This window comes from Lissotriton helveticus, chromosome 2_2 (genome assembly GCF_964261635.1).
Source record: "Lissotriton helveticus chromosome 2_2, aLisHel1.1, whole genome shotgun sequence".
NCBI lineage: Eukaryota > Metazoa > Chordata > Amphibia > Caudata > Salamandridae > Lissotriton > Lissotriton helveticus.
This window is the reverse complement of record NC_136060.1, coordinates 522818215-522845403: the sequence shown is the minus strand read 5'-3', so window position 1 is coordinate 522845403 and position 27189 is coordinate 522818215. Positions and strand designations below refer to the sequence as shown.

Sequence of the window (27189 nt, the reverse complement as noted above, 5' to 3'; positions counted from 1 at the left end):
TTCGGACTCGGTGAGGGGTTTGTGGGCTGGACGAAAGTACTATATTCGTCGGCCACGGCCAGGTTGCGAGTGGGGCTACTTATATCGTCTGCTTATCCGGTGCGTAGAGGAACTAGACAGGGCTGCTCGCTCTCTCCCCTTCTGTTCGCTCTTGCGATGGAACCGCTGGCGGCACGGGCCAGGACGGGGGAATCCTTTCTTGGAATCCGATGCGGCGAGAGTACTCACTACATTTCTTTATATGCCGACGACCTGTTGCTATATTTGGAGGACACGGAGGTGGCCTTGCGTGGGGCCATGAGGCTGCTCTCTTCCTTTGGCGAATTATCAGGGCTTAAAGTGAATTGGGATAAGACCTTGTTTCCCGCTGCGAGCGGAAGCTCAGCGCCCTCCTCTTGCGGCGAACGTGGTATGGGAGGACAGGTGCTTTACGTACCTGGGAGTCCGGATCTACCATGATGCGGAAAGCCTACTGGAGGGAAATGTGGGGCGGTGTATCAGGGGATTGCGCGGCTGCATGTCCTTCTGGGCTACTCTCCCTTTGTCGGTGCAGGGATGGGTAGCACTGTTGAAAATGGTGGCACTCCCTCGACTGTTGTATTATTTCAGGACCTTGCCTGTCTGGATCCCGCAGCGGGTTTTTCAGGATCTGCGATCAATGATTATTGAGTTCCTATGGGGACAGGGTAGGCGCAGGGTGGCGTTGCACACCATGACTCGGCCCAAACTTGAGGGGGGGATGGCAGTGCCGGATTTTGAATTATATTATCTGGCGGCCCAACTCCAGATTCTGACGCAGAATGTGGCTAGGGAGTTTAGGGGTCCTGACCGGGTCCGGGGGATGGGTATCCAGCGGCATGTCCTCTCCTACATTGTTATGCAACAGCGGTTGGCATTGCGGGGGCTTACCTTAGAGGAAAAAACCCTCCGACTCTGTTGGAATAGGAGCCTGAGGCGGGCACGAGCGGTGCGGCCGTATGCCCCGGAGATTCCCATAGGGATGCTGACGGCTCTACCGCACGGGGGTGATTGGTCTCCGCTGGCGGCGTGGGAAGAGCTGGGGCTACAGGTGGTGGGCGATCTGTTTGTGGAGGGGGTGTTGGCCCCATTTGCGGTGCTCCGGGAGCAGTTTGGTCTCCCAGATGGGGATTTTCTCCTGCACGCGGCGGTAACTGCGGCAATACGGAAGCACTGGAAGGGGGGACTGATGTAGCCGAGCACGACCATGGCCTGCCAATATGTGGTGATGGCCGCGGGTACAATCAAGGCGGTGACCTGTCTCCAATCACGGATGTTGAACGATGGGCTGGAACCACTCACGGCGCTGAAAGCTAAATGGGAGGACAGTGTGGGCAAGCCTATTCCGGATGCTGAGTGGGGCCACATTCTGGCTCGGACATGGAAAGGTAGCAGGAATGCCAGGTTCCAACAAATACATTTCTTCCTTTTGCACAGAGCATATCTGACCCCGGGGAAACTCCACCGGCACTTTAGGGTGCGAGACGCGGCATGCCTGAGATGCCTAGCCAGTGAGGTTGAACTGGACCACATGATGTGGGGTTGACCGAAGTTGGGTACATATTGGTCCGAGGTAGGCGCCCTTCTGAATGCGGTTACGGATAGGGAAGTGGAATTTGACATGGCGGCTTGCCTCCTACTGTGGTTTCCCCACACAGCAAAAACGAAAGTCACGAGTAAGTTCATTGATTTGGGGCTTATGTTAGCGCAGAGGGAGATCACCTGGCGTTGGAAAACCAAGGAAGGCCCGGCTGTGGGACGTTGGACGAATGAGTTGTTGAAGTGGTCGAGGTGCGAGAGTGTGTTGAGACTGCGGCAGGCCACGACACTGGGGAAGGAGAAGGGCTTAGAGGCGGCTAGGGCTTGGGAAACGATTGTGCAGGCTTTGAATGATCACTTAACGGCAGAAACGGAGGAGAGACTCTCGGAGGCTGAGTTCCAGGGCACTGGTAGCACGAACATTTGATCATTATTGACGACGCACAGTTATATCCAACGCACATCATCACCACTCACACCAGCAGCAGTTAGAGGGAGGGGGGGGATAGAGGAGTCCGTAGACTGCCCTGTTAGAGCAGAGAAGTGGATCGCGCAGAGTATCCACCGGGCGGGTTGGCCTGTGGCAGTAGGAGTGGGTTAGGCTCTGTGGATCTACTGAGCTGGAGTGTTGTTAGAGTGGTGGGTACGACCCCTCTAGGGGGCATTTGGGGGGGGGGGAGTTGTTGTTGAGGGTACAGAAAATGCGGAACCAGGATTGTGTTGTTGACCTATCGTCCCTATGTGCCAGGCGGGGAGACTTCTCTTGCACACTGACTTAACGCCGCCCTGCCTCCGGGATGTGGGCTGATGGGCTGTGTACTACTGAGGTTAAATGTGGTGTCTTGTATGAGGACGGGGCTGATGGTTGACATTCCCGATGTTTTGTCTGTAATTCTGCAATAAAAACATACTTTCAAAAAAAAAAAAAAATAGCAGCTTCCCAGCAATGGATAGAAAGGAGTCCTGAGCTGAGAGACAGTTCCTGAGGGCAGGGAAGGAGAGTATGGCAGCGTAGGATCCTTTAGGCGCTCTGTCCAGCACAAGAAACCAGGGTATAACACGCTGCTCCTTTCAACACGGTCAGGAAATGCCTCAGGCATTCGAAAACAGAAGAGAGCAGCAAGATCTGAGCCTTTCAAGCGCTCTGAAGCCTCAAATATTCGAAAACAGAAGAGAGCAGCAACATCTGAGCCTTTCAAGCGCTCTGAAGCCTCAAGCATTCGAAAACAGAAGAGAGCAGCAAGATCTGAGCCTTTCAAGCGCTCTGAAGCCTCAAGCATTCGAAAACAGAAGAGAGCAGCAAGATCTGAGCCTTTCAAGCGCTCTGAAGCCTCAAGCATTCGAAAACAGAAGAGAGCAGCAAGATCTGAGCCTTTCAAGCGCTCTGAAGCCTCAAGCATTCGAAAACAGAAGAGAGCAGCAAGATCTGAGCCTTTCAAGCGCTCTGAAGCCTCAATCATTCGAAAACATAAGAGAGCAGCAACATCTGAGCCTTTGAAGCGCTCTGAAGACGCTCTCCGGCACATCAACGGTTAACTAAGTGAGGCCTAAGTAAACAACCACAAATCCGAGCCGAGTAACGGCTCTGAGACGCGCTCCAGCACGTTCAAATCAAAAAAGTCAAGGATTTCCAGGTGCCTCCATTTTGCCTGCAGAGAGTCCTTTGGGAGGGATGAAGGGGGCAATCAAGACCGACTACCATTTTGTGTGTGTAAAAGGCCGCTTTATTTGAAACAGGCGCACATCACATATACATTTAAACTGGCAACCGCCTCACAAAACTATAACCTCTCTAAACATTGAGTTACCTGACCCCTTGGGTTTTGTCTCCCCCACCCCTACGATCTCCACATGATACAATCCCCCCACCCTGCATATACAAATATACCATTCCATTACATCCTCATGTATCCACTTTTCTCCCCTACATCCTAACTCCAAAACCTGTCAATACCTACAGACCTATCTGCTTTATTGCAACTGTAACTAAGCCCCTCTAATGTAACTCCAAAACTGTTTACCCTTTCCCCGCTCCCGTTCCCCAAATCCCCAAACATAATGATAAAGACCCGAACTCCAGCCAAACTTGGCCAAAATCAACCCAAACTCCGCCACCTAGGGAAAGTGGGTAGGTGATTACACCTCCAACCCCCTTTCCCTGCCCCCCCACACCCTCCCCCACTCCGCCGCGTACCTTGCAAAAACACCTTCACTCCCGGCGAACCCCCAACAACTTCGCCAACACCTCCCGAAGCTCCAACAGATACAGATCCATTCCCATGGGGGATAAATGTACTCTGTCGCCTCTGAACATCTCCGGCGCATCGTATTTGATGTCCCCGTGCCATATGCGCGTAAAACCCAAATGACGACAGAACCGCACCATTTCCACGTTTAACTTCCGCCTTGCCTTATCCACCACCTGCGGCTTCAAACTCTCCCGTCACACTCTACGCGGCACCAACTCGGTCCAGACCACCGCACACCCTGCCCAACACCTGCGCAGCTCTGCCAGATCCCGCCGCATCGCTCTCATCAGCACCAAACCCGTTTCCTGCACCAGATCGTTTTCCCCCAAGTGGAGGACCAACACGTCAGGGCAACGCCCCCCGCACACCAATCCCTTCAAGATTGTAACCAGTTTGTTCCATCTCATGCCCCCCCTCCCCGACCAGATTATCTTGAACAACTCCGGATTGAACCCCAAACCATCCCCGAAATAGCTGTCCTGCGCCTGTACTTTCGCCCTCTTCACAAAAGAATGCCCCACAATACAGATCAACATATCCCTGGACGAGGAGCCCGCCACCGAACCTGAAATGAGAAAACAAATGTCAATCAACACTGTCCCCCCATTTCCCTCACGCGCGCTCCTGCTGGTTCCGCGCTGCGCACATATCGGCGATAACAATCCGATGTCCACCTACCCAAACGCATGATGGCCTCCCTCCCCTTCCCCCGACTATGCGCCTCGGACGCCGCCCCTATCTGAAAAGAGTGCGTACCAAACTGGCGCCCATCCACTCCCAATCTGGCCAAGGTCTACCGCAAACACTCCTAAGAGCTGACGCCCCGTCGCACTCTTCCCATTCGCATGCTGAAACACCAGTCCACTCGCTGCACCTTCGGTCATCCATTTCCTGCCCCAAAGCACCGGGAACACACTTCTGTCTTCCCCCCTTCTCAAAACCACCCAAGACCCAACCCCCCTCTGATCCGTCTTGGACTTACGCAGCCACAAACTCACCTCCGACTGTGTCAGTTGCACCTCCCCCCATTCCACTCCCCGTTCCGCCTTAGACCCCAACAGCTCAGACACTCGGAAAGCCCCCGCGAACATCCACACCATCAGTGTCCCGAAAAGGCATGCCTCCCTGCCATCCCTGCACACGCGCGGCAGCATCCTCACCACTCTGCCCAACATTTCCTCTGACACCGGCCGACGCACCGCCCCCCCCGCCCGCATTCCCGCGCCCAACCCTCCAACATCCTGGACCCCAATTCACCTGCAGTCGGGGCGTATCCCCAAAGCAGCTTACCCATGAAACTGATCCCCGCCAGCTTACCCGTTATCGTCACTCTCGACAAACCCTTCCCAATCAAGTCCAGTAAGTATTGGACCACCTCTTCCTGCCTGTCCCTGCCCGGCGGCCGCCAACGCGCCCCTGTCGCCACAAACTCCCCCCAGGCCGCCACATACTCTGTTCTGGTTGACTCAGCCAAGGATCCTAGAACCAGCTGGAACATCCGGTGTTGCCTATGTCCCACATCCGCGCCGGCAGTGGAGTCGGGTCCCGTTCCGCATCCTTGACTAACCCACCGAATCTCCCCCACTGCGAACGAGACAGAGCGTCCGCAATGTCATTGTCAATTCCTGGGACATGCACCGCGCGAAAAGCAATGTCATTGCGCAAACAGCCCAGCACAAACACTCTCAACAGTTTCAACACTTGTTCATCTCTGGCGGACTGGCGATTCAATACTTGCACCACCGCCATATTGTCCACATTAAACGTCTCCCGACGATGTGCCAGCACCTCTCCCCACAGCCAGATGGCCACTACCAAAGGAAAGAGCTCCAGGAACGCAATGCTCCTCCCGCCCCCTGACCATTCTGGGGGCCACCTCTCTGCGCACCACTTCCCGTTCCAGTAGAGCCCGAAGCCTTCTCTGCCCGCCGCGTCCGAGAAGATCTGCACATCCCATACCAAGTCCACGTCCCGCTGTAAGGGCACTCCGTTGAACTGGTGCAGGAAAAACCGCCACATCCGCAAATCCTCCCGCAACCCCGCCGACCCGCGCACGTGATGATGTGGTGGCCTCCGCCCCGCCAAAGCCCGGCCTAGTCGTCTGCAAAACGTCCTACCTACCCGCACCACCCTGCACGCGAAGTTGAGGTGCCCCAAAAGCACTTGCACTTCCAACACTGACACCTTATTCCTGGCCACCGTCACCTCCAGTAGCCCCAGCATCTGTTGCCGTTTGTCCACCGGTAGCCGTGCCTCCATCAAGCTTGAGTCAATCTCAATACCCAAGAATGACAGTGCCGTGCCTGGCCCCACTGTCTTCTCCGGTGCCAACGGCACCCCCAGGTCCACCATGATCTCCTGAAATCTGTCCAGAGCCACCTGGCAGTTCGTGGAGTCTGGGGCCCGACCAAGAAAAAGTCATCCAAGTAGTGCGTGACTCCTTGGTGACCCGTGCGTTCCGTAAAAAACCACTGCAGGAACGTGCTAAAACATTCAAAAAGCGCGCAGGACATCGAGCAGCCCATCGGCAGTGCCTTGTCCACATACCAGCGGCCGCGAAACTGGATCCCCAGTAGGCCCCAGTCGTCTGGATGAACAGGCAGTAGCCAGAAAGCCGACTTGACGTCGCACTTGGCCATCACCGCGCCTCTTCCCTCCTGCACCACCAATGCCATTGCCGCCTCCACCGAGGAGTACACCACTGTGGCCTCGCTCTCACTGATAAAGTCATTTACCGACCCGCCGTCCGGCCACGACAGATGCTGTATAAGCCGGAACTGCCCAGCCTCTTTTTTGGGCACCACACCTATCGGGGACACTATCAGGTCAGCCATTGGCCAATCCTCAAAAGGCCCCGCCATGCGCCCTTCCTGTACCTCCTTGTCTAGCTTACTCTGTACCACCTCCGGGTGCTCCCGTGCTGAATGCAAATTGTCCGCCCACCGACGCACCCGAGGACCCTCGTATCCCAACCGAAACCCGTCTTGAAACCCGTTCCGCAGACGTTCCGCGGCCCCCACGTCCGGGGAAGTTTTTAGGGCCGCCGTCAACCTGTCCAATCTAACCGGCGTACGAGCCCTTTGGCCCAGGCCCTTTGCCACCCCTACCGCTTCCTGACGGCTGCCCGCTCCCGGGTCGTGCTGCTCCCGCTGCCGCGTGTGTGCCGCCATGTTGCTGTCCGGTTGGGCCCCAGCAGCGCAACACAGGGTGCCCATATCTGCCGCACCCGGAGCACTCGTGCCGAAAACGGCAATGCTCTCTGGCACACGCCCCTTTATTAAAGTCCCAGCAGGGCCCCGCGGTCCCGGGCTGGCTCTTGGCTCCCGCCCCCACCCCTCCCCGGGTGGGGTGCCCTTGAAAGGGCTGATATATTATCGGGAGCCCGCTGGCGGTAAAGATAGTCTTACCCGATCCCGCCAGGCCCATCGTGTGCTGCCACAGATCGCAATCCAGCTCGCCCCACTTTGCCTCCGTGTCCCACGCCATCCTTGCCCTGAACTACTCGTCGTACTGCGCCCACGCAAACCCCCCCCCCCTGTAATCTGCGCCTTCCGAATGACGTCCATGTACTTAAAAAGGGACACCGACCTCTCCGGGAATTTCTCGCAGTATACACTTGCGAAAATCAAAAACGCCGCCATCCAGTTCTCTATTGTGAGCGGCACCCTCGGGCGCTTCTGCAGCTCATACTCCTCCTCTTTTGAACCTTCTTTCGACCGAACCTCGCGGTGCAACAATTTCAACAACTCCACATATTCTCCCTTCCATATTTTCTCTTTAGTGGTCGCCATCAAATGCGCCCCTAGCGGCTTCGTGACCCCCATATAAGGGAGCCGTTTAAACTTCAATTCCTTACTCTCAGGCTTCTTCGCGCCCTCCACATCTGCCGCTGCACTACCCGCATCCCCCTCCACATCTGGCTTTGCCACTTTCCCCTCAGCCGGCAACCCCACCGGGCCCCCACCCGTCCCTCCAGGCGCAGCCACATCCGTCCCCACACCCCGGTCCACCACATACCTCCCCTTGCATAGCCGATCCTTCTCCCCCACCTCCCCTCCTCCCCCCACCCCTACCGACACCATCCGCGGCGCCTCCCTGCTTTTACCTATAAACAAAGCATCCCCTTGCCGTTCCTCGACTCTCCTGTCCGACGCCGATCTGTCTCCCGGCTGTGTCCGGGCCACCACGGCACCCAGGCCCCGTGACACCTGTAACAAAGAACTAACAACATTACCGGACCCCCCTCCGCCCGGCCCATCTCTCACTTCCCCTTCCTCCACGCTATCCTCTCCTTCTGTCAACTCCATACCTCCCCACCTATACTTCCGGCGCGCCAGTGGCGGCGCTGACTGAAACCTGCCAGAGGCCCTCCTTTCGCCTCTGCCCCCGCTCAAACTAAGATAGTCCTCTTTGCCGGTGCTCCAGGATCTCTGCTGTTCCCCAAGCCGCTTGGGCCCTGTGAGTGCTGGGACCGGCGAGCCCGCCAGGGGCCTTCTTGAGCCAGCCGCGCCGTCATCCCTCGTGGTCTCCAGGCTCGCCGCAGAAAGCTCCGCCCTCCCTTCTCCTTGGTGTCGCTGGGCCGCCCCAAGCCTTACCAACGATTCAGAAAAGGGGGTGGTGATGAACAGAGTGTCTGAATTAAGCAGACCACTCTTACCCAGTCCAAAGATCAGGGCTTGATCCATCACCGTTATTTATCTCACTGCCCCATCCCAGCTCAGAACCTGGCTATATGCAAATTAGTCTGTCCCTGGCCCAGTGCATCATGGGAACAGGGCAGACCAAACTACCAAGCCAATTCTTCACCAGAAAGGAGACAAGCTACCGGGGACCGGTTTCTGGCATTTCAGCCTCTTCGGCCCGGCTTGCTTGAATCCTGATGGAGCAGTGAGAAAGGGACTCATGTCTGAGTATACCCTGCCACACCTATAGTGGCCAAAAACGATTCAGAAAAGGGGGTGGTGATGAACAGAGTGTCTGAATTAAGCAGACCACTCTTACCCAGTCCAAAGATCAGGGCTTGATCCATCACCGTTATTTATCTCACTGCCCCATCCCAGCTCAGAACCTGGCTATATGCAAATTAGTCTGTCCCTGGCCCAGTGCATCATGGGAACAGGGCAGACCAAACTACCAAGCCAATTCTTCACCAGAAAGGAGACAAGCTACCGGGGACCGGTTTCTGGCATTTCAGCCTCTTCGGCCCGGCTTGCTTGAATCCTGATGGAGCAGTGAGAAAGGGACTCATGTCTGAGTATACCCTGCCACACCTATAGTGGCCAAAAACGATTCAGAAAAGGGGGTGGTGATGAACAGAGTGTCTGAATTAAGCAGACCACTCTTACCCAAGCCTTACCAAGTCCGCTCCCCCGCGCCGGCTCTCCTCCTGCAATAAAAAAGGTATTGCTGGTGTGCTGGGTCCCTGCCGCTGCGCGCCACCGCCCGCCCGATGCCAATCCCCCCAGCCATCCCCCGCCCCACCCTCATCCTCGTCCTCGCTTCAGCTGAGCCCCCCTATTCCTGCTCCCCCCTTGACCGCCAGTCCCCCTCCTTCCCCGACTCACCTCTCCCCCTCCAGCTCCCCGCCGCCAACCTGCCCCGAAACCACCTCTACCCGCCCAGACGGGCCCACCTCCTCCCCCTCCTGTCCCGCTGCCATACGTGCCTCCCTGAGCCCTTCCTCCCAAGACGCAATTACGCTCCCAGCCACCAGGTTTCAATACCTAAAATGGTGGCTGGGAGGAAGTGAACCCCTGCCTATATAACTAATTTGGACTGTTTCAGTTGTATTGGGGGTGCCTTTGGGCTATTCCCCGGCAACCCAAAACGGCAAAATGGCCGCGCCCATGATTGCCCACTTCCCCCTCCCAAACCTGCCCGGGGTGCAGGCCTCGCGGCTCGGCTGCCCCCCAAATCCCCCTTCACAGCTCAGGGCAGCAAAACAAGACGAGAGATGAATCAGGAAGGTGATACCTTCCTGCAGCGTTAATATCACAATGAAGGTGAAACATCCCAAATGAAGCTACGTTATTGACAAGCACCGAGCAGCCTGTAGGCAGTGCTTAAGTAGGGCTTGTGAGGCAAAATAAGTTGATGTACCCCATAGGATTATGGGAGTTGTAGTGCAGACAAACACATGCATTTGTTTGGACCCACACATACCATGCTTAATGTATCCCCGACCTTTACCTACGCTTAGACAAGACAACTGGTGTGTCGCAGAGTTCCTGCCAGCGGGTGATGATGTTTTCGGAGGCTTCAGGTTGGCATACTCCCTGGTGATATTGAATAGTTCTTTACTTTGGTTGACACTTCTCTTGATGCGGTTAGCAACGGCAATCCTCTTGTTTTTTTTCAGTAGTTGGTGGTAATGATTGAGCAATGCTTTTTAGTGGTAAATGGTCAAAATATCGATTCCAAAATATAGACAAACCAAAATATCGAGTCCAAAATATAGAATGGATAAAATACCGAATGGACAGAATATAGACATCAAAAATATCGTTTTGAAGGTAAGTAATGTTATATCGAATTAAAAAATATAGACAGTCAAAATATCGAAGGGCATAATATAGATTCTTAAAAATATCGAATTTTTAATAATATCGTATTTTTTTAAGTGTTTTTTATGTTAGTATATGTGTGAAAAGTGAATATATTTTTGTAATTCATATTAAGTAATTAATTTTGTTATTTAATTATTGCATAATTTAATTCTGTAGAGGATTGTGGGTTTATAGGGGAATAGGGTGGAAAGTAATTTAATTATAATTAATTAAATATGTTAATTATTTAATTGGTATTTATTTTGATTAAATTGTTAATTAATTTTTAATTGGTAATTAATTAATTATTAATTGGTAAATATTTTTAATTAATTGATTAATTGATAAATATGTGAATTAAATTAATTTATTTTCTGTAGCGGGTTGTGGGTTTATAGGGGAATAGGGTGGGAAGTAATTTAATTATAATTATTTAAATATGTTAATTAATTAATTGGTATTTATTTTGAATAAATTGTTAATTAATGTTTAATTGGTAATTAATAAATTCTTAATTGGTAGTTAGTTATTGATTAATTGATAAATATGTGAAATAAATTATTTTTTTTTGGTAGAGGGTTGTGGGTTTATAGAGGAATAGGGTGGGAAGTAATTTAATTAAAATTAATTAAATATGTTAATTAATGAATTGGTATTTATTTTGATTAAATTGTTAATTAATTTTTAACTGGTAATTAATTAATTCTTAAAGGATCATTTTTTATTAATTGATAATTATGTGAATAATAATAATTTATTTTCTGTAGCGGGTTGTAGGTTTATAGGGGAATAGGGTGGGAAGGAATTTAATTATAAATAATTAAACATGTTAATTAATTTATTGGTATTTATTTAGAGCAAATTGTTAATTAATTTTTAATTGATATATAATGAATTCTTAATTGATATTTAATTTTTATTGATTGATTACTTGATAAATATGTGAATTACATTAATTTATTTTCACTAGAGTGGGAATAGTAAAATTTACCCCTATTCTATCCAACGCTTTCCCTACTGTTGCACTCTCTGGAGTAGAAATAGTAATTTTTACCCCTACGCTATCCAACGCTTTCCCTACTGTTGCACTCTCTGGAGTGGGAATAGTAAATTTTACCCCTACGCTATCCAACGCTTTCCCTACTGTTGCACTCTCTGGAGTGGGAATAGTAATTTTTACCCCTACGCTATCCAACGCTTTCCCTACTGTTGCACTCTCTGGAGTGGGAATAGTAATTTTTACCCCTACGCTATCCAACACTTTCCCCACTGTTGCACTATGTGAGTAGGAATAGTAATTTTTACCCCTACGCTATCCAACGGTTTCCCTACTGTTGCACTCTCTGGAGTGGGAATAGTAATTTTTACCCCTGCGCTATCCAACGCTTTCCCTACTGTTGCACTCTCTGGAGTAGGAATAGTAATTTTTACCCCTACGCTATCCAACGCCTTCCCTAAAGTTGCACTCTCTGGAGTGGCAATAGTAATTTTTACCCCTGCGCTATCCAACGCTTTCCCTGCTGTTGCACTCTCTGGAGTGGGAATAGTAATTTTTCCTCCTACGCTATCCAACGCTTTCCCTACTGTTGCACTCTCTGGAGTGGGAATAGTAATTTTTACCCCTACGCCATCCAACGCTTTCCCTACTGTTGCACTCTCTGGAGTGGGAATAGTAATTTTTACCGCTACGCTATCCAACGCTTTCCCTACTGTTGCACTGTTTGGAGTGGGAATAGTAATTTTTACTCCTACGCTATCCAACGCTTTCCCTATTGTTGTACTCTCTGGAGTGGGAATAGTAATTTTTACCCCTACGCTATCCAACGCTTTCCCTACTGTTGCACTCTCTGGAGTGGGAGTAGTAATTTTTACCCCTACTCTATCCAACGCTTTCCCTACTGTTGCACTCTTTGGAGTGGGAATAGTAATTTGTACCCCTACGCTATCCAACGCTTTCCCTACTGTTGCACTTCCAGGAGTGGGAATAGTAATTTTTACACCTCCGCTATCCTAAGGTAATAATATTGTGTATTTTTAATTAATATTATGTTAATATATATATATGTTTTAACAGATATGATTGTATATTTTTTTTATATAAGTTAAATTAGTTATTTAATAATTTTAAGGTAATTTAAGTATTTTTAAGTATATTGTAGCTATTTATTTTTAATATTTTCTTAAATTTACATTAATTTTACGAAATTCGATATTTTTCATAATGTATATATATATAAACGATATTTTGGGGTCAATATTTTGGTACTTACCTGTTTGTAGATAGGAATTCGATATTTTGGGTAGTCTATATTTTGTCCCTCGATATTTAGTCAGTGATCCATTTTTAGTATGTTCTGTCTGCGGTGTCCTTACTAATACACCACCTTCTTTCAAGTTGCTTACATTTGCCTTTTGCAGTTGTTAGTTTTGTGGTGTACCAGCTGACCTGTTTCGAAGGTCTCTTAGATTTTGTGAGCTTGATGCGGTGCACCTGTCGGCGCAATTGGTATTCCAGGTGAAAAAGTTTTTGACAGCCTGGTATAGGTTGGTTGAGGTGTCCGGGTGGGAGGAGTTGAGGGCGTTGGTCCATCACATTGCTGATACTTTGTCCCAGTTACAGTGAGAGGTGATGGACGGTTTGGTGGGGGAGAAGGTTGGCCCTGTGATGGTGAAGTGAACAATGGCGTGGTCTTTCCTGAGGAGTTCGGTGATGTGGCTGCACTTGACTCTGCCACTGGCCGTGAAAATGGTGTTGAGTGTGTGTCCTGTGATATGCAGGGGGTTGGTGACTAGTTAAGTAAGTTAGAGGGTGTTAATGCTCTCAAGGAGGTTGGATGTGTTGGTGCGGTGAGGGTCATCAAGGTGGAAATTGGGGTCTCTGAGGAAGATGCAGTGCTTGTAGTCGATTGTGAGCAGGGCAATGAAAATGGGATGGCGTATCAGAAGCTGATGTTAGGTCCTGGAGCTCTGTAGACGAGCGTGCCTCTGATGGTGGATTTGCTGTTCGTGTGGAGTTGGAAGTCGAGATGCTTCATGATTGGGGTGGTGTCATCTATGGTGGTTGTGCAGTGGATAGGTTCCTTGTGGATGATGGTGATTCCACCTCCATGCTTGTTGATGCTGTCTCGGTGTGCTATCTTGTAGCCGTCAGACAGTGCTTAGCAGATGCAGGGTTGAGCCAGGTCTCGGTGAGCAAGATGATGTCTAGGGTGAGAGAAGAGATGGTATTCCAGAACTCAGTGGTGTATTTGCTGAGGAATCTTGCATTGAGCAGGAGGCAGTGGAGATGTTCTGGGGTGGTGGTGGTCGGTGTTGTAGAGGTTGCCATACGAGTTGGTGCTCTGGTGTTGCAAGTGAAGAAGCATTGTCAGCAGGAAGAAGGTCCTACAATTGAGCGAAGCGAGGTGCCACTAAAGTTGTTGTTGTGGGTTCCAGAGCTCGTGGTGGTGTAGCTTTGGGTGGTGGGAGAGCCAGGGTTCCTAACACTAGATGTGGTCCAGGCCAGATGGGTGCAGAGGGCTTGCCTTTAGTACACCTTCGGCATGCCGTCTGCGCGCATGTTGAGTGGCTGCACTGTAGCTTCCATTAAGAAGTTCCTGGGAGGAAAGAGGAGTGCAGGGGGAAAGAAGAGGGAGGGAAAGAAGTGACAAAAAATGGCACAAAACTGAGTGGCGGTGGGGGAAGCGGGAAAAGAGTATCAAAACAGCAGAAAGAACAGGACACCAAAAAAAAGGAGCAATGGCGAAGGGGGTCTGATAATACAAAAATTAACAGGTTTAACAAAGAATACAGTAGAGGTTAATGAAATAACAGTGGTACTGGCTATACAAATGGAATTATTGAGTGCAGGCTGGATACAAAGTTAATGGCTAATAGGATACAATGCAGCAGCTAAAGACTATGCCACCAATCGAATAGTGGTTAAGGTAAACCAAAGAAAGTGCAAAGAAAACAGGAAGATGGAGGCAAAGCGACACGCAGCAGAAGGTGAGCTTGCATGAGGACCTGCTCAGTGCGGCCGCGCAGCTAGATGCGAAGCAACAAGCAGCAGAAGAGGAGCTGGCACGAGGACCTGCTCAGTGCGGTCGCGCAGCTGGATGCGAAGCGACACGCAGCAGAAAAGGAGTTGGCACGAGGACCTGCTCAGTGCGGTCGCGCAGCTGGATGCGAAGCGACATGCAGCAGAAAAGGAGCTGGCACGAGGACCTGCTCAGTGTGGTCACGCAGCTGGAGGCAAAGTGACACGCAGCAGAAGGGGAGCGGCACGAGGACCTGCTCAGTGCGGTCGCACAGCTGGAGACAAAGCGACACGCAGAAGAAGGGGAGCGGCACGAGGACCTGCACAGTGCGGTCATGCAGCTGGAGGCGAAGCAGAAGGGGAGCTGTCACGAGAACCTGCTCAGTGCGGTCGCGCAGCTGGAGGGGAAGCAGAAGGGCTGGCACGAGGACCTGCTCAGTGCGGTCGCGCAGCTGGAGGCGAAGCAGAAGGGGAGCTGGCACAATGACCTGCTCAGTGCGGTCGCGCAGCTGGAGGCGAAGCGACATGCAGCAGAAGGGGAGCTGACACAAGGACCTGGTCAATGGAGTCATGCTGTGGCCTCCATTAAGTAGGTCATAGTAGTAGTGAGGGGCGCTCAGAGGCGGGAAGAGGGAGGAAAAGAAGCAGCGAAAAATTATGGACAATTGAGCAGCAATGGTGGGAGAGGCAGAAGAGTAATCAAAATCAGAAATTACAAAATACAAAACAAATAGGAGCAACGGCAAAGGGGGTCTGATAATACAAAGAATAACACATTTAACAAAGAGCACCGTGGGGGTTATTGAACTAACAGCATAACTGGCTACACAAATGGAATTATAGAGTGCAGGCTGGATACAATGCTGAATACAATGTCAATAGAATGGAAAGCAGCTCAGGCCTAGCCCATCAGGAATAACGCCAAGCTACCCTCTGATGTTATCACCAATTACCGCCCCATCTGGAGTGGAGAGGTGTGCTGCAGAGGCCAGGGCAGCCGACTTCGGAGCACAAGATTCGCGGTTCGATCCCCGGCTCCAGTGGCAGCATAGCTCAGCACCATGTGACTCTGGCGAATAGCTCACTTAATTTCCACAATGGCCCCTAGTACCTTGAGACCCATAAGGATGAGTAGTTCGCACTTTACAAGTACGGATTTACATTTAAATTTACATCTCCTTACTTCCTTTGCAAAGCAAGCTACTAGAGAAGCACATTAACACCCACCTGTCCGGATTCATAGAATCCTCCAACTGCCTCGACCACTCACAGTCAGGATTCCGACCTAGACACAGTACGGAATCCACACTGGTAACAGTCACAGACAACATCCGAATGCTCACAGACAATGGTCAAGCAGTGCTTCTTATACTGCTTTACCTGTCTGCAGCATTCAATACCATCTCCCACCAGATCTTTTTGGAAAGACTTAGAGCAATAGGCATCCAGGGTAATGCACTAAAATGGTTGACTAATTTCCTGGCTGAGAGAACTCAAACCATCAACCTCGGTCCTTTCAGATCACAGACCACCAATGATATTAAGGGTGTACCCCAGGGCTCATGTTTGAGCCCAACCTTATTTAACATTTATGTTACACCGCTCGTGACACTACTGCGAAACTTAGGGTTCATACCAATTTCCTACGCCGATGACAAACCTCACTGTTCTGATCCTCCCGTAATGGCTGTCTAAGGCTGTCCAGGGTGGAGATAACCCGGCCGGTTGATTCATGCGATTTACACGATATAAACGAATAAATAAAATAAATAAATGGCTAATAGGATACATTATAGCAGCTACAGGCTATGCAGGCAGTCGATTAGGGGTAGCGGTAACACAGAGTAAATGCTATGAAACCAGACCGCTGGAGGCGATGCAGCGGGGTAGCTGCTTCGAGGACCTAAATGGGCAGGGTAGCTGACGCTGGTCGTATTCTGGTTGCAGACGGGCTTGCCATGGGCACGCCAGTGGGTCCGTGACTAAGAGTTAATTTTATGGATATAGAAGACCCAGTAACCCCACCCCAACTTAAACAAGTAGAGCGTGTACTGCTGAAATATATCCCTAGGGCATGGCCTATGTGTACTGATACAGGTAATGCTGGTACATTAAGCTCTAGAGTTTTTTTCCATATTTCTTTTGTTTTCTGGAAGTGGGTACATATTTTTATTTATTCAATTTTTATTTACTTATCAGTATTAAGTAATCTAAATATGTTATAATTAAATAACAAAGATGTACTATTCTATATAGTTTAACATTCATGTATGTATCATTATATTTTTAGCTATTTTAAGTAATTGAATTTAACATTATTTCCTATATGATGTTTTTTTCCCTTCCTCCATTATTTTCTTAGGGAGGGTGTTGCAATACCAGTGGTTAGCCTTTGGTAGTGCTAGACATACTACAAAAGTGTAATTTCCTGCAAAAGTGTAGGTTTTTACAAAAGTACAGTTTGTGAATACCACAAAGTAGTTAACTTACTCAAAAGTGTAGGTTAATTTTGTGATTCAGGCTGCTTTGTAAGATAAATTCTGCCCGCATTAAGAGAGTTGTTGAGGCAGAAGAAGCAGCTTAAGGCAAAGATGCACGACAAGCGGGCATCTCTCCTCTCAATGTATTAATAGGGTTAATATCACCAGAATATCAATGTATACATAAGCAAAACTGGAATATAATTCTATCTGCTTCGCTGTCGCTGTGTGAGGTGTTGGCATCGCATCTTGCCCCCTCTTTGGCGATGAAGGTGTTTTTAGAATCGTAGCCACATTGCTGGCCTAGAATGATGTCACCGCCTCTTTCACTCTCACTGTCTATTTCCCTCTCTCTCTCTTTCTCTCTCTCGCTTTCTTAATTCCTCCATCGCATTCATTTTCCTTCCCCCTTCTCTCAATCTCTATCTCAGGCTCTCTTTCTCTATATCTTCCACTCTCTCTCGTGTCCTTTATTCTCTCATTCTGTCTCTGGCTCTCCTCCGCTCTCCTTTTCTCTCTCTCCGCAGTTTCTTCTTCTCTCTTCTTTTTTCTGTTTCTCTCTTTCCCTCCAAAGGACAAGATAGCCTGGATTCAAAAAACACATTATGGCTGATTTTTAAAAGTATTCATGAGTAATGGGATTTATAATGGGATAATACTACAAGAGTAATATTTTACATACTTTATTTTTCCTTTACTCTTTCTCACTCTTACTCAGACTCTCTTCCAGTTCCCCCTCTATCTCTCCATTTCTTGATCTATTTCTGTCTGTACCCCTCTTTCTCTTGCTTCCTCTTTCTATTTCACCCGTTTCTTTATCTCCATCTGCATTTCACTCATTCCCTCTTCTCTCTCTCTGTTCCCTTTATCTTGCTCTGTGTCTTTCATGCTCCCCTAGTCTTTCTCTCAACTCTCTCTCTCTCTCTCTCTCTCTCTCTCTCTCTCTCTCTCTCTCTCTCTCTCTCTCTCTCTCTCTCTCTCTCTCTCTCTCTCTATTCAGCTTCCCCCTCTGGCTCTCTTGCTCTCTCTTTTCTTTTACTCTCTTACGTTTTCCCTTTATCTCTCTCTGCCTGTAGCTCTCTTTCTTCTGAGTCCTCTTGTTTCATCTTTCTTTTTCTCACCTTCTCTCTCTCTCACTCTCTTTAAATCAGTCCCTCTCCTTTCCCCAGCAGCACCGACCCAGTGTGATCAACATAACAAACAAGGAGGAGCCGGTGGACAGAACTACACCTGTGCAAGAGACAAGCCTGGAACTGAAGATTCCTCTTCCTGGATGGGTGTATTGCCCTACCTGAGAGAGACACTATGTCTCGACGCAGGTAAGTGGACTTTATTTCAAGGTTTTAAGGGTATTTGTTGGTTTAAAAAATATAGTACTAGAAATTAAAGTTTTAGCACCTTAACAGGAGTATTGTTAGGTTAAAGTATCTTACCTTGCCAGGCCTCTTGCCTTTATAGATCAAAAACCCATTAAAATGCAGGAAATGTCTAAACACAAGATCTCAGAGGAATGTGAGCTAGGTGGAAACAAGAATAAATTGAATAAAGAAATGGAAATAATCCAATCCAACAAAAAAACAGATAACATGGCATAACAGCAACAGTGAACATCTAATGGTGGAAAACTGTAAACCCGTGCCTCTTCAATATACAACATGGGTCCAATAGGGTTGGACCCATGCCCTAGGATAACTACACGAGATACCTTTACATGCACTCAAACCATTATACCATAGGATAACTGCATGAGATACCGTTACAAACACTCAAAACATTATATCATAGAATACCTACATGAAATGCATTTACATTAGGGATAGGAGAACTATTTCATTACGCTCTCAGAACTGGCAGAATTTTGGCCACTCCGTAGTAAGTTTTTAACACGGAGGTCTGTCCAAATTCCACCAATATCAATAGCTTTCCTCCTTCAAGGCTCCAGATATGCGAGCTGACGAGCATGAACAAGATTTAGCGTCCCCTAGTGACATTTTCTAACATGGGTGATGGCCAGTGTTTGTGAGCGGTTGTGGCCAGAGAGCTACCATTTGAGGTGATAAGATCTGCTGCAGCTCGAGGACATTTTCTACTGAGTGTCAGCGTAATCACCTCGAATGATGGAGCGCTCTTGCTCAACGCGTTGTGCCATTCATGCTGATTTTCAGTGCTGCTCACACTACCGGCAGCAAATTACAGTGTGTCCATAATCTTTTTTGTCTATTATCAAAATTCTGCAGAACGTTGTGGCGTTTTTCTGTGCCCCCACGGAATTTAGCGGAGGGAAACTGTGTGAGTCCACTCACCCCTATTATATGCACTGAAACAAAGGCCTAGTGGGGTTCCAACTGGGATTCAAGAAATTCAGGGGCTTGTTTATGAGCCCCTGTGTCACTTTGCGCTGCCGTTGTGTCACTTTTTGTGACGCAGCAGGGGCGTAAAATATGCCCCACGTTTCACCATATTTGCAAAGTGACGCATCCAGGGAGATGCGTCACTTCATAAATCCCTGCGCTACATTCTACCTGCATCGGGTATAATGTATGCAGGGTGGGCGTTTCCCCACAAGAAAGGGTCCCAGGAGTTGCGCAGCGAAATCTATGAGATGTCGCTGCGCCACTTCCAGGACGCCAATGCGTCAAAACCTTACGCCTGCCTCATGGCAGGCTTAAGGGTGACGCAGGCCCTTTCACATGGGGCTTGCCCCATGTGAAAGGAACATTGCTGGAGTTGCGTCAGGCTTCCGACACAACTCCAGCAATGCGCCACTTTTACGCCAACAGATAGGTCAGTAAAAATGATGTATATGTCATTCCTTGTGACATGATACATCATACTGTAAATATGACGCATCATTGGTGTCGCAAGTAGGGGGGACTGAGTAGTGGCGCATCGCTGCTTTCACGCAGCGATGCGCCACATCTCAAAAATGAGGCCCACAGTTTTACATGTTTGCAAAAAGCATTTTTACATCACAAACATTTATGATTGGTGGAACAGGGCTATAAATTGATTCAGCCAGAATCACAAAGCGTTTGTGCTAAAACTAGGATAGGATCATATGTTTCCAGGTTTCAATGTCATAAAGCTAGCCACAAGATCACATCTCCTCTCCTTAGACGCTTTAGAATCACCGTCCCTTACACTGGGAGCCTTTCATAAGGGCTGACACCAGGGCACCTGTCAAGCTATGACGAGGTGCCCTGCAGATGTCAGCAGAGATCTGTGAAAAGTGGGATAAACATACAATGATACGAAAACCAGCATTTACGGTTACAGGTTGTATTGCATTCAAGGTTTAAAGTAACCAGTGCTCTAATTCTGTAGCATATTATAACACACAGGATTAGACATTTATATCTGTGATAAGCCACACCTTATACCCAGCCGAGGAATCTAAAGTGAAAAAATCTTGGCATCTGTATAGTTTTTAATCATTTCATTAAACTCCAATAAAGATATTTTTAATTCGCTATGAACTTTCTGTGACTGTATCATTACATTTTTGTTCCTAGTTCTGGTTTAGCTGATGACATTGATACCAAAATGGTGTAGATTACTGTGCCTTGTCCAACAAATGCAAAACCAACAATTTATGGACAGAATGCAGAGCAATGTCATACATTCACTCCAGTACAGAGATCTGGGCCCAAATCCATCGTTTTTTTTGCTAACCATGCCATTCCAAGTCAGACATGGCCATATGCAAATCAGCCTTGACCCTGTGCCTCTTGGGAACAGTCCAGCCCGAACTGCCAAGCCATGTCTTTCCCAGACCGGAATCAAGCATCCAAGGACCGGTTTCTGGCTATCAGCCTTCATCAGCCTGGATAGCTTGACTCCAGTGGTGTGGAGAGCCTGGGACTCACGTCTGAGCATACCCAGCCCACTCGGGGTGACAAATGCAAAAACAACAATTGATGGACAGAATGCAGAGCAATGTCATACATTCACCCCAGTACAGAGATCTGTTACCAAATTCACCCCAGTACAGAGATCTGGGCCTACATCCATCGTTTTTTGCACTCCACACCACCCCAGGTCAGACATGGCCATATGAAAATCAGCCTTGACCCTGGGCCTCATGGGAACAGTCCAGCCCGAACTGCCAAGCCATGTCTTTCCTGGACCAGAGTCAAGCATCCAAGGACCAATTTCATTTTTCCTTATTATAGCCTTTTTAGCTCCATAGGCTAACGTGTGAATACTGTAATACAGAGTAACTATGAAAGTAGTGGGGGCGGAGCTTGCCTTGCCTAAAGATGGCCGCTCCGTAACTGAGCTCCCCCAGCCTCCGACTCTATAAGGCATGATTTAGCAGCATCAAATAGCCCAACATTGTGTGGAGACACCAGAGTCAAGCATGAGGCCCAGATCAACTGTGTTTTTTGCAATTTTCACCCCGAGTGGGATGGGTATGCTCAGACGTGAGTCCCAGGCTCTCCACACCACTGGAGTCAAGCTATCCAGGCTGAATGAAGGCTGATAGCCAGAAACCGGTCCTTGGATGCTTGATTCCGGTCTGGGAAAGAAATGGCTTGGTAGTTCGGACTGGACTGTTCCCATGAGGCACAGGGTCAGAGCTGATTTGCATATAGCCAGTGTCTAAGCCAGGGTGGTGTGGAGTGCAAAAAAACGATGGATTTAGGCCCAGATCCTTGTACTGGGGTGCATGTATGACATTGTTCTACATTCTGTCCATCAACTGTGTTTTTTGCAATTTTCACCCCGAGTGGGCTGGGTATACTCAGACGTGAGTCCCAGGCTCTCCACACCACTGGAGTCAAGCTATCCAGGCTGAATGAAGGCTGATAGCCAGAAACCGGTACTTGGATGCTTGATTCCGGTCTGGGAAAGACATGGCTTGGTAGTTCGGACTGGACTGTTCCCATGAGGCACAGGGTCAGAGCTGATTTGCATATAGCCAGTGTCTAACCCAGGGTGGTGTGGAGTGCAAAAAAACGATGGATTTAGGCCCAGATCCTTGTACTGGGGTGAATGTATGACATTGTTCTACATTCTGTCCATCAACTGTGTTTTTTGCAAGGTATGTAATTTGTAACAGTGCAGTATGGATGCTGGTGTGTATTTGGTAACAGTGCAGTGTGGATGCTGTGTGTATTTGGTAACAGTGGAGTATGGTTACTGCTGTGTATTTGGTAACAGCGCTCTATGGATGTTGTGTGCATTTGGTAACAGTTCAGTATGGATGCTGGTATGTAATTGGTAACAGAGCAGTGTGGATGCTGTGTGTATTTTGTAACAGCGCAGTGTGGAGGATGTGTGTATTTGGTAACAGTGGAGTATGGTTACTGCTGTGTATTTGGTAACAGCGCTCTATGGATGTTGTGTGCATTTGGTAACAGTTCAGTATGGATGCTGGTATGTAATTGGTAACAGAGCAGTGTGGATGCTGTGTGTATTTTGTAACAGCGCAGTGTGGATGCTGTGTGTATTTGGTAACAGTGGAGTATGGTTACTGCTGTGTATTTGGTAACAGCGCTCTATGGATGTTGTGTGTAATTGGTAACAGTGCAGTATGGATGCTGGTATGTAATTGGTAACAGAGCAGTGTGGATGCTGTGTGTATTTTGTAACAGCGCAGTGTGGATGCTGTGTGTATTTGGTAACAGTGGAGTATGGTTACTGCTGTGTATTTGGTAACAGCGCTCTATGGATGTTGTGTGCATTTGGTAACAGTTCAGTATGGATGTTGTGTGTATTTGGTAACGGTGCAGTATGGATGCTGGTCTGTATTTGGTAACAGTGCAGTATGGATGCTGGTGTGTATTTGGTAACAGTGCAGTGTGGATGCTGTGTGTATTTGGTAACAGTGGAGTATGGTTACTGCTGTGTATTTGGTAACAGCGCTCTATGGATGTTGTGTGTATTTGGTAACAGTGCAGTATGGATGCTGGTGTGTATTTGGTAACAGTGCAGTATGGATGTTGTGTGTATTTGGTAACGGTGCAGTGTGGATGCTGTGTGTATTTGGTAACGGTGCAGTATGGATGCTGGTGTGTATTTGGTAACAGTGCAGTGTGGATGCTGTGTGTATTTTGTAACAGTGGAGTATGGTTACTGCTGTGTATTTGGTAACAGCGCTCTATGGATGTTGTGTGCATTTGGTAACAGTTCAGTATGGATGTTGTGTGTATTTGGTAACAGCGCAGTATGCATGCTGGTATGTAATTGGTAACAGCGAGGTATGGATGCTGGTGTGTATTTGGTAACGGCGCAGTTTGGGTGCTGGCATGTATTTGTAACAGTGCTGTATGGGCGTTTTCATCTTTGGAGGCACAGCTAACCACCGTGAGGGAAACGGCCGGACCCCTTTGAACTTCCACTCTTCGCATTGAGGCAAACAGCACCCCATAGCATCCCTGCCAGAGCCGTGAGGGAAACGGCCAGCTGGGAATTAGAACTATATCTCCCAGCATTCCTCTGCAGCGCTGAGAGGTGACGTCAGTTGCTGCACCGGGGACTCCCTTCATTAGCGCTCCAGCCCCACGCAACGCGGGACGCGCTTTCATCTTTGGAGGCACAGCTTACCACCGTGAGGGAAACAGCCAGACCCCTTTGAACTTCCACTCTTGGCCGTGAGGCACATGGCACGCCATATCATCCCTGCCAGAGCCATGAGGGAAACGGCAAGCTTGGGAATAGAACTATAGCTCCCAGCATTCCTCAGCAGCGCTGAGAGGTGACGTCAGCGGCTGCGCCGGAGACTCCCTTCATTAGCGCTCAAGCCCAACGCAACGCGGGACGCGCTTTCATCTTTGGGGGCACAGCTTACCACCGTGAGGGAAATGGCCGGACCCCTTTGAACTTCCACTCTTCGCCGTGAGGCACATGGCACGCCATATCATCCCTTCCAGAGCCGTGAGGGAAACGGCCACCTGGGGATTAGAACTATATCTCCCAGCATTCCTCGGCAGCGCTGAGAGGTGACGTCCGCGGCTGCGCCGGGGACTCCCTTTATTAGCGCTCCAGCCCCACGTAACGCGGGATGCGCGCGGGCGTTCGCCGGGCTAAGCCCGGGCAAAGGGCGGGCTATCTGTGGCCGTCCGTGCCAGGCAGGGGCAGGGCAGGGCCAGCTCATTGAATCCTTGATGCTTAGAACCCTCAGGTGACTTTATATACTGTTCGATGGGTCTTAACTGTAACTGTGGCCATACATATTAGTGGGACCCCTTGCTGTATGGTATTTACTTTTATTTTCCCTGAGTATGGACACTATTCCTATAAACCATTGTATTCTCAAGGAAGCCTTGTAGATCTGAGATCTGTGGTTTAGTAATTTCAGGTGTTATTCTTTTTCGGAGTAGTAGTTAAGATAAATACTAGTCTTTAAGCAAGGGGGTTTGAACCAGCCCCTATTAGAAAATCCATGTCTAAACGCAAATTACAAAAAACACCTAATGGTAACGCCAGCAAGGGCTCTACCCTTGATGACTACCTGGTCAAGGCAGTAAGTGTAATTGATGTGGAAATCACCCGGGCAGAGCGTCGTCTCTCCCTTGGGGCAGGAATGGTCTCAGAGATTATTCTGATAATAGAGCCTGATGGTGCATTGGCAAATACACCACAGTCAATCCCTTCTCTAAATCCTGAGTCCCCTAACCTTAACCAGAATGCCCCTCTGATAGATGCATTAATACAGTCACCCAACCCAAGTGGTCCTCCAACCCCTAAGCGAAGAAGAAATTGTAGGAAAGATAAGCCCAAAGTAGGGAATCCAGGTAAACAAACAAAAGGGCCCCCAATACGTAAACAAGCTAAAATCCCTGAGAAAAGTAGTACCCCATATGAGTCGTCTGACGATCTGTTGAATTCTATCATTTCAATATTGACCCAAAAAATGGAATTTATGCTTAAACCCGTGTCCGACAAAATCGACATCAAAATCGCTGAGGTGGAGAAGCTGGGTTCCATTACAAGGGATGTTATTGGACCTACTACAAATTCTGGAATCGATCCTCAAGGGTTGGGTAATTTAATTAATTTACAAAGGATAGAGTCAGCACAAGTATGCCCCAGTACCGTGTCCAAACCTAATCCCCAACAAAGGGACATCGTGGTGGCTGGGCATAGTAATCAGACATCATTTGCCCCTAGGACTAACGTACCTACCATTCCTACAGGCCCATCAAGACGTGCTTCATTACAAATAAGGGGGGATCTGGGCACTCAAACTTTGTTACCCCGAGAACGACATCTACCTGAGAGCCTGACGGAGCAAGTAGTGATTAACCTGCCACCTGATAGTAGCCCTTATGTGGCAGTAATGGTCAAGGTACCACCGCTCAAGAAGGAGAAAATAAAAAGCCATAGTGCTTTGAAGAACAAGGTGATACACTGGTTGAATCTGCACTGTGATTTTCCTGTGGGGTGGGCCGATCAAATTTTATTAACAAGGAGGGTGAAGTGGATAGGTCCCTCAGAAAAAACTGTGCAGGGGGACTGTATTAATATAAATTTTAAGAAGCCGCCCTGGGCTCAAACTTCCCTGGAGAGAGCTGTGCTTAGTATAGATATGGAACAGTCTGCTTCATTATACCCCCTTGGCTATTTTTATAGACACCTTGGTAACTCATCGATAGAGGGCAGGTATCCCGGAATAAGCAGACCTAAACTGATGGGCATCCCAGAAATCCATTCTGCTGTTGCATTAACAAATAGATTTCAGGCCCTAGGTTCTCTAGACCGTATTGATTGACTGGATTTTTCACATTTAGAGGGGAGAGGTACTGATGCTAAGTCACCGTTGCCGATTAAAATCTACAGGCCCCGGAAAGCTCTAATACTACCCATAGAGCCCAGGTTTATCAATAATTTGTTGGGCAATGATGGAGTGCTGATATCAGATGGTTGGGGACCCAATGAGGTAGTGAGAAATGGGTCGGGACCTTTACCAACACACCCCGTTAGTAGCCCACCTAAGGATAGTAAGGTTGGAGTGGTTAATGATAAAATCAGAGACACGCAGGGCCCAGGGATTTTTAATTCAATATTCTCTCAAGCCGGAGGTTACTCCATAGTTACCTGGAACATCGCCGGTCTTGGGAATAAGATAAATCATTTAGGATGTAAGGAATTTATTGGCTCCTATGATCCATGATATAGTCTGTCTGCAAGAGACATGGAGTACTGTAAACTTCCAGATGGAGGGGTTTTCTGCTTATAATCTGCCGGCTCTTCCGTCCCCCTCAGGTAGAGCGAAGGGAGGTTTGTTGATCCTATTAAAAATTACTATCCCGGTGAAAGTTAAGAAAAGTATAAATATAGGGTATCTTGCTCAAATACTATGCTTATATAATAAAGTAGGAGGGGATCTTCTCTTGAATAACTTCTATAACAATATATTTAATGCAACGCGTCATAATATTGTTAATGAAGTGAAACATGAATTAGAAAAACTGATAGATTTGGATTTACCCAATATGCACATGATTTGGTTGGGGGATTTTAATGTGCCCATTTGCCCTCTATCATTAACAAAAGTTTGTGGGCTCCATACAGATGAAGGTAATGATTATGTTAATTTCTCCCATACTACCTACGGTAATACCCTAAATATAGCCCTTATTGAATTTGATTTAGAAATTGTACAGTGTGCCAAAGGTGCTTGTGGAAAGGAGATTCCTACGTTTACCAGAAGGGCAGCAGAGAGTAGTATTGATCATATTATTGTATCCTCCTCTATTGTGAAGACCTGTCTAATCCCACAGATTGTGGACCTGTCTTTAAGGGACTATAACGCTATTGTAATGGGACTGCACCTCTGGGGGGATAGGATTGTCAAAGTTTGCACGGTTGTAAACAATATTGTTCCAACCCGTTCCAACGGTTGCAGAATTAAATGGGTGGGAACAAATTCAGGGGAACTATCAAAAAAAATAATACAGGCCTGTAGCAAGGAAATTCTGGATAGTCTAAATGATGAGCCAATCGGGATATTGGATAACTTTAATACGCTGAATGAAAGTATTTCTAATCTATTCACTATGCCCGTACCTAAGAAATCAAAAGCCTCAAGGGGATGGTTTGACCATTCATGCACAATTGCCCTTAATAATCTTAAGCATGCCCTCTCTAAAAACCCCAGAGATAGCGTTGTAATACATGTGCTCAGAATCGAATATAACTCCAATTTAAAAAGGCGGAAGTAGGAGTTACAACAGGAGGCATGGGACAACCTTAACCTTGCGGCTGTAACCGCCAATAATAAACTGTTCTGGGATACAGTAAACAGTAAATTCCTTAATAATGGAACTGCCCCAGAACTTCTGGTACATGTAAAGAGCGAAGACTGGGTTGAACATTTTTCTAATATTTTTAAC

At 48.2% G+C, this 27189-nt stretch overlaps 1 protein-coding gene across 1 annotated transcript in view; it reads left to right on the top strand.

Annotated features, from left to right (window-relative positions):
* Nucleotides 1–27189, top strand: part of LOC144821931 (matrilin-1-like) — a 130155-nt gene that overhangs the window by 83427 nt on the left and 19539 nt on the right. Inside the window, exon 4 of the mRNA XM_078679080.1 lies at nucleotides 18022–18168. Coding sequence (XP_078535206.1) covers nucleotides 18022–18168 — 147 coding nt within the window. The remainder of the gene's footprint in view (nucleotides 1–18021; nucleotides 18169–27189) is intronic.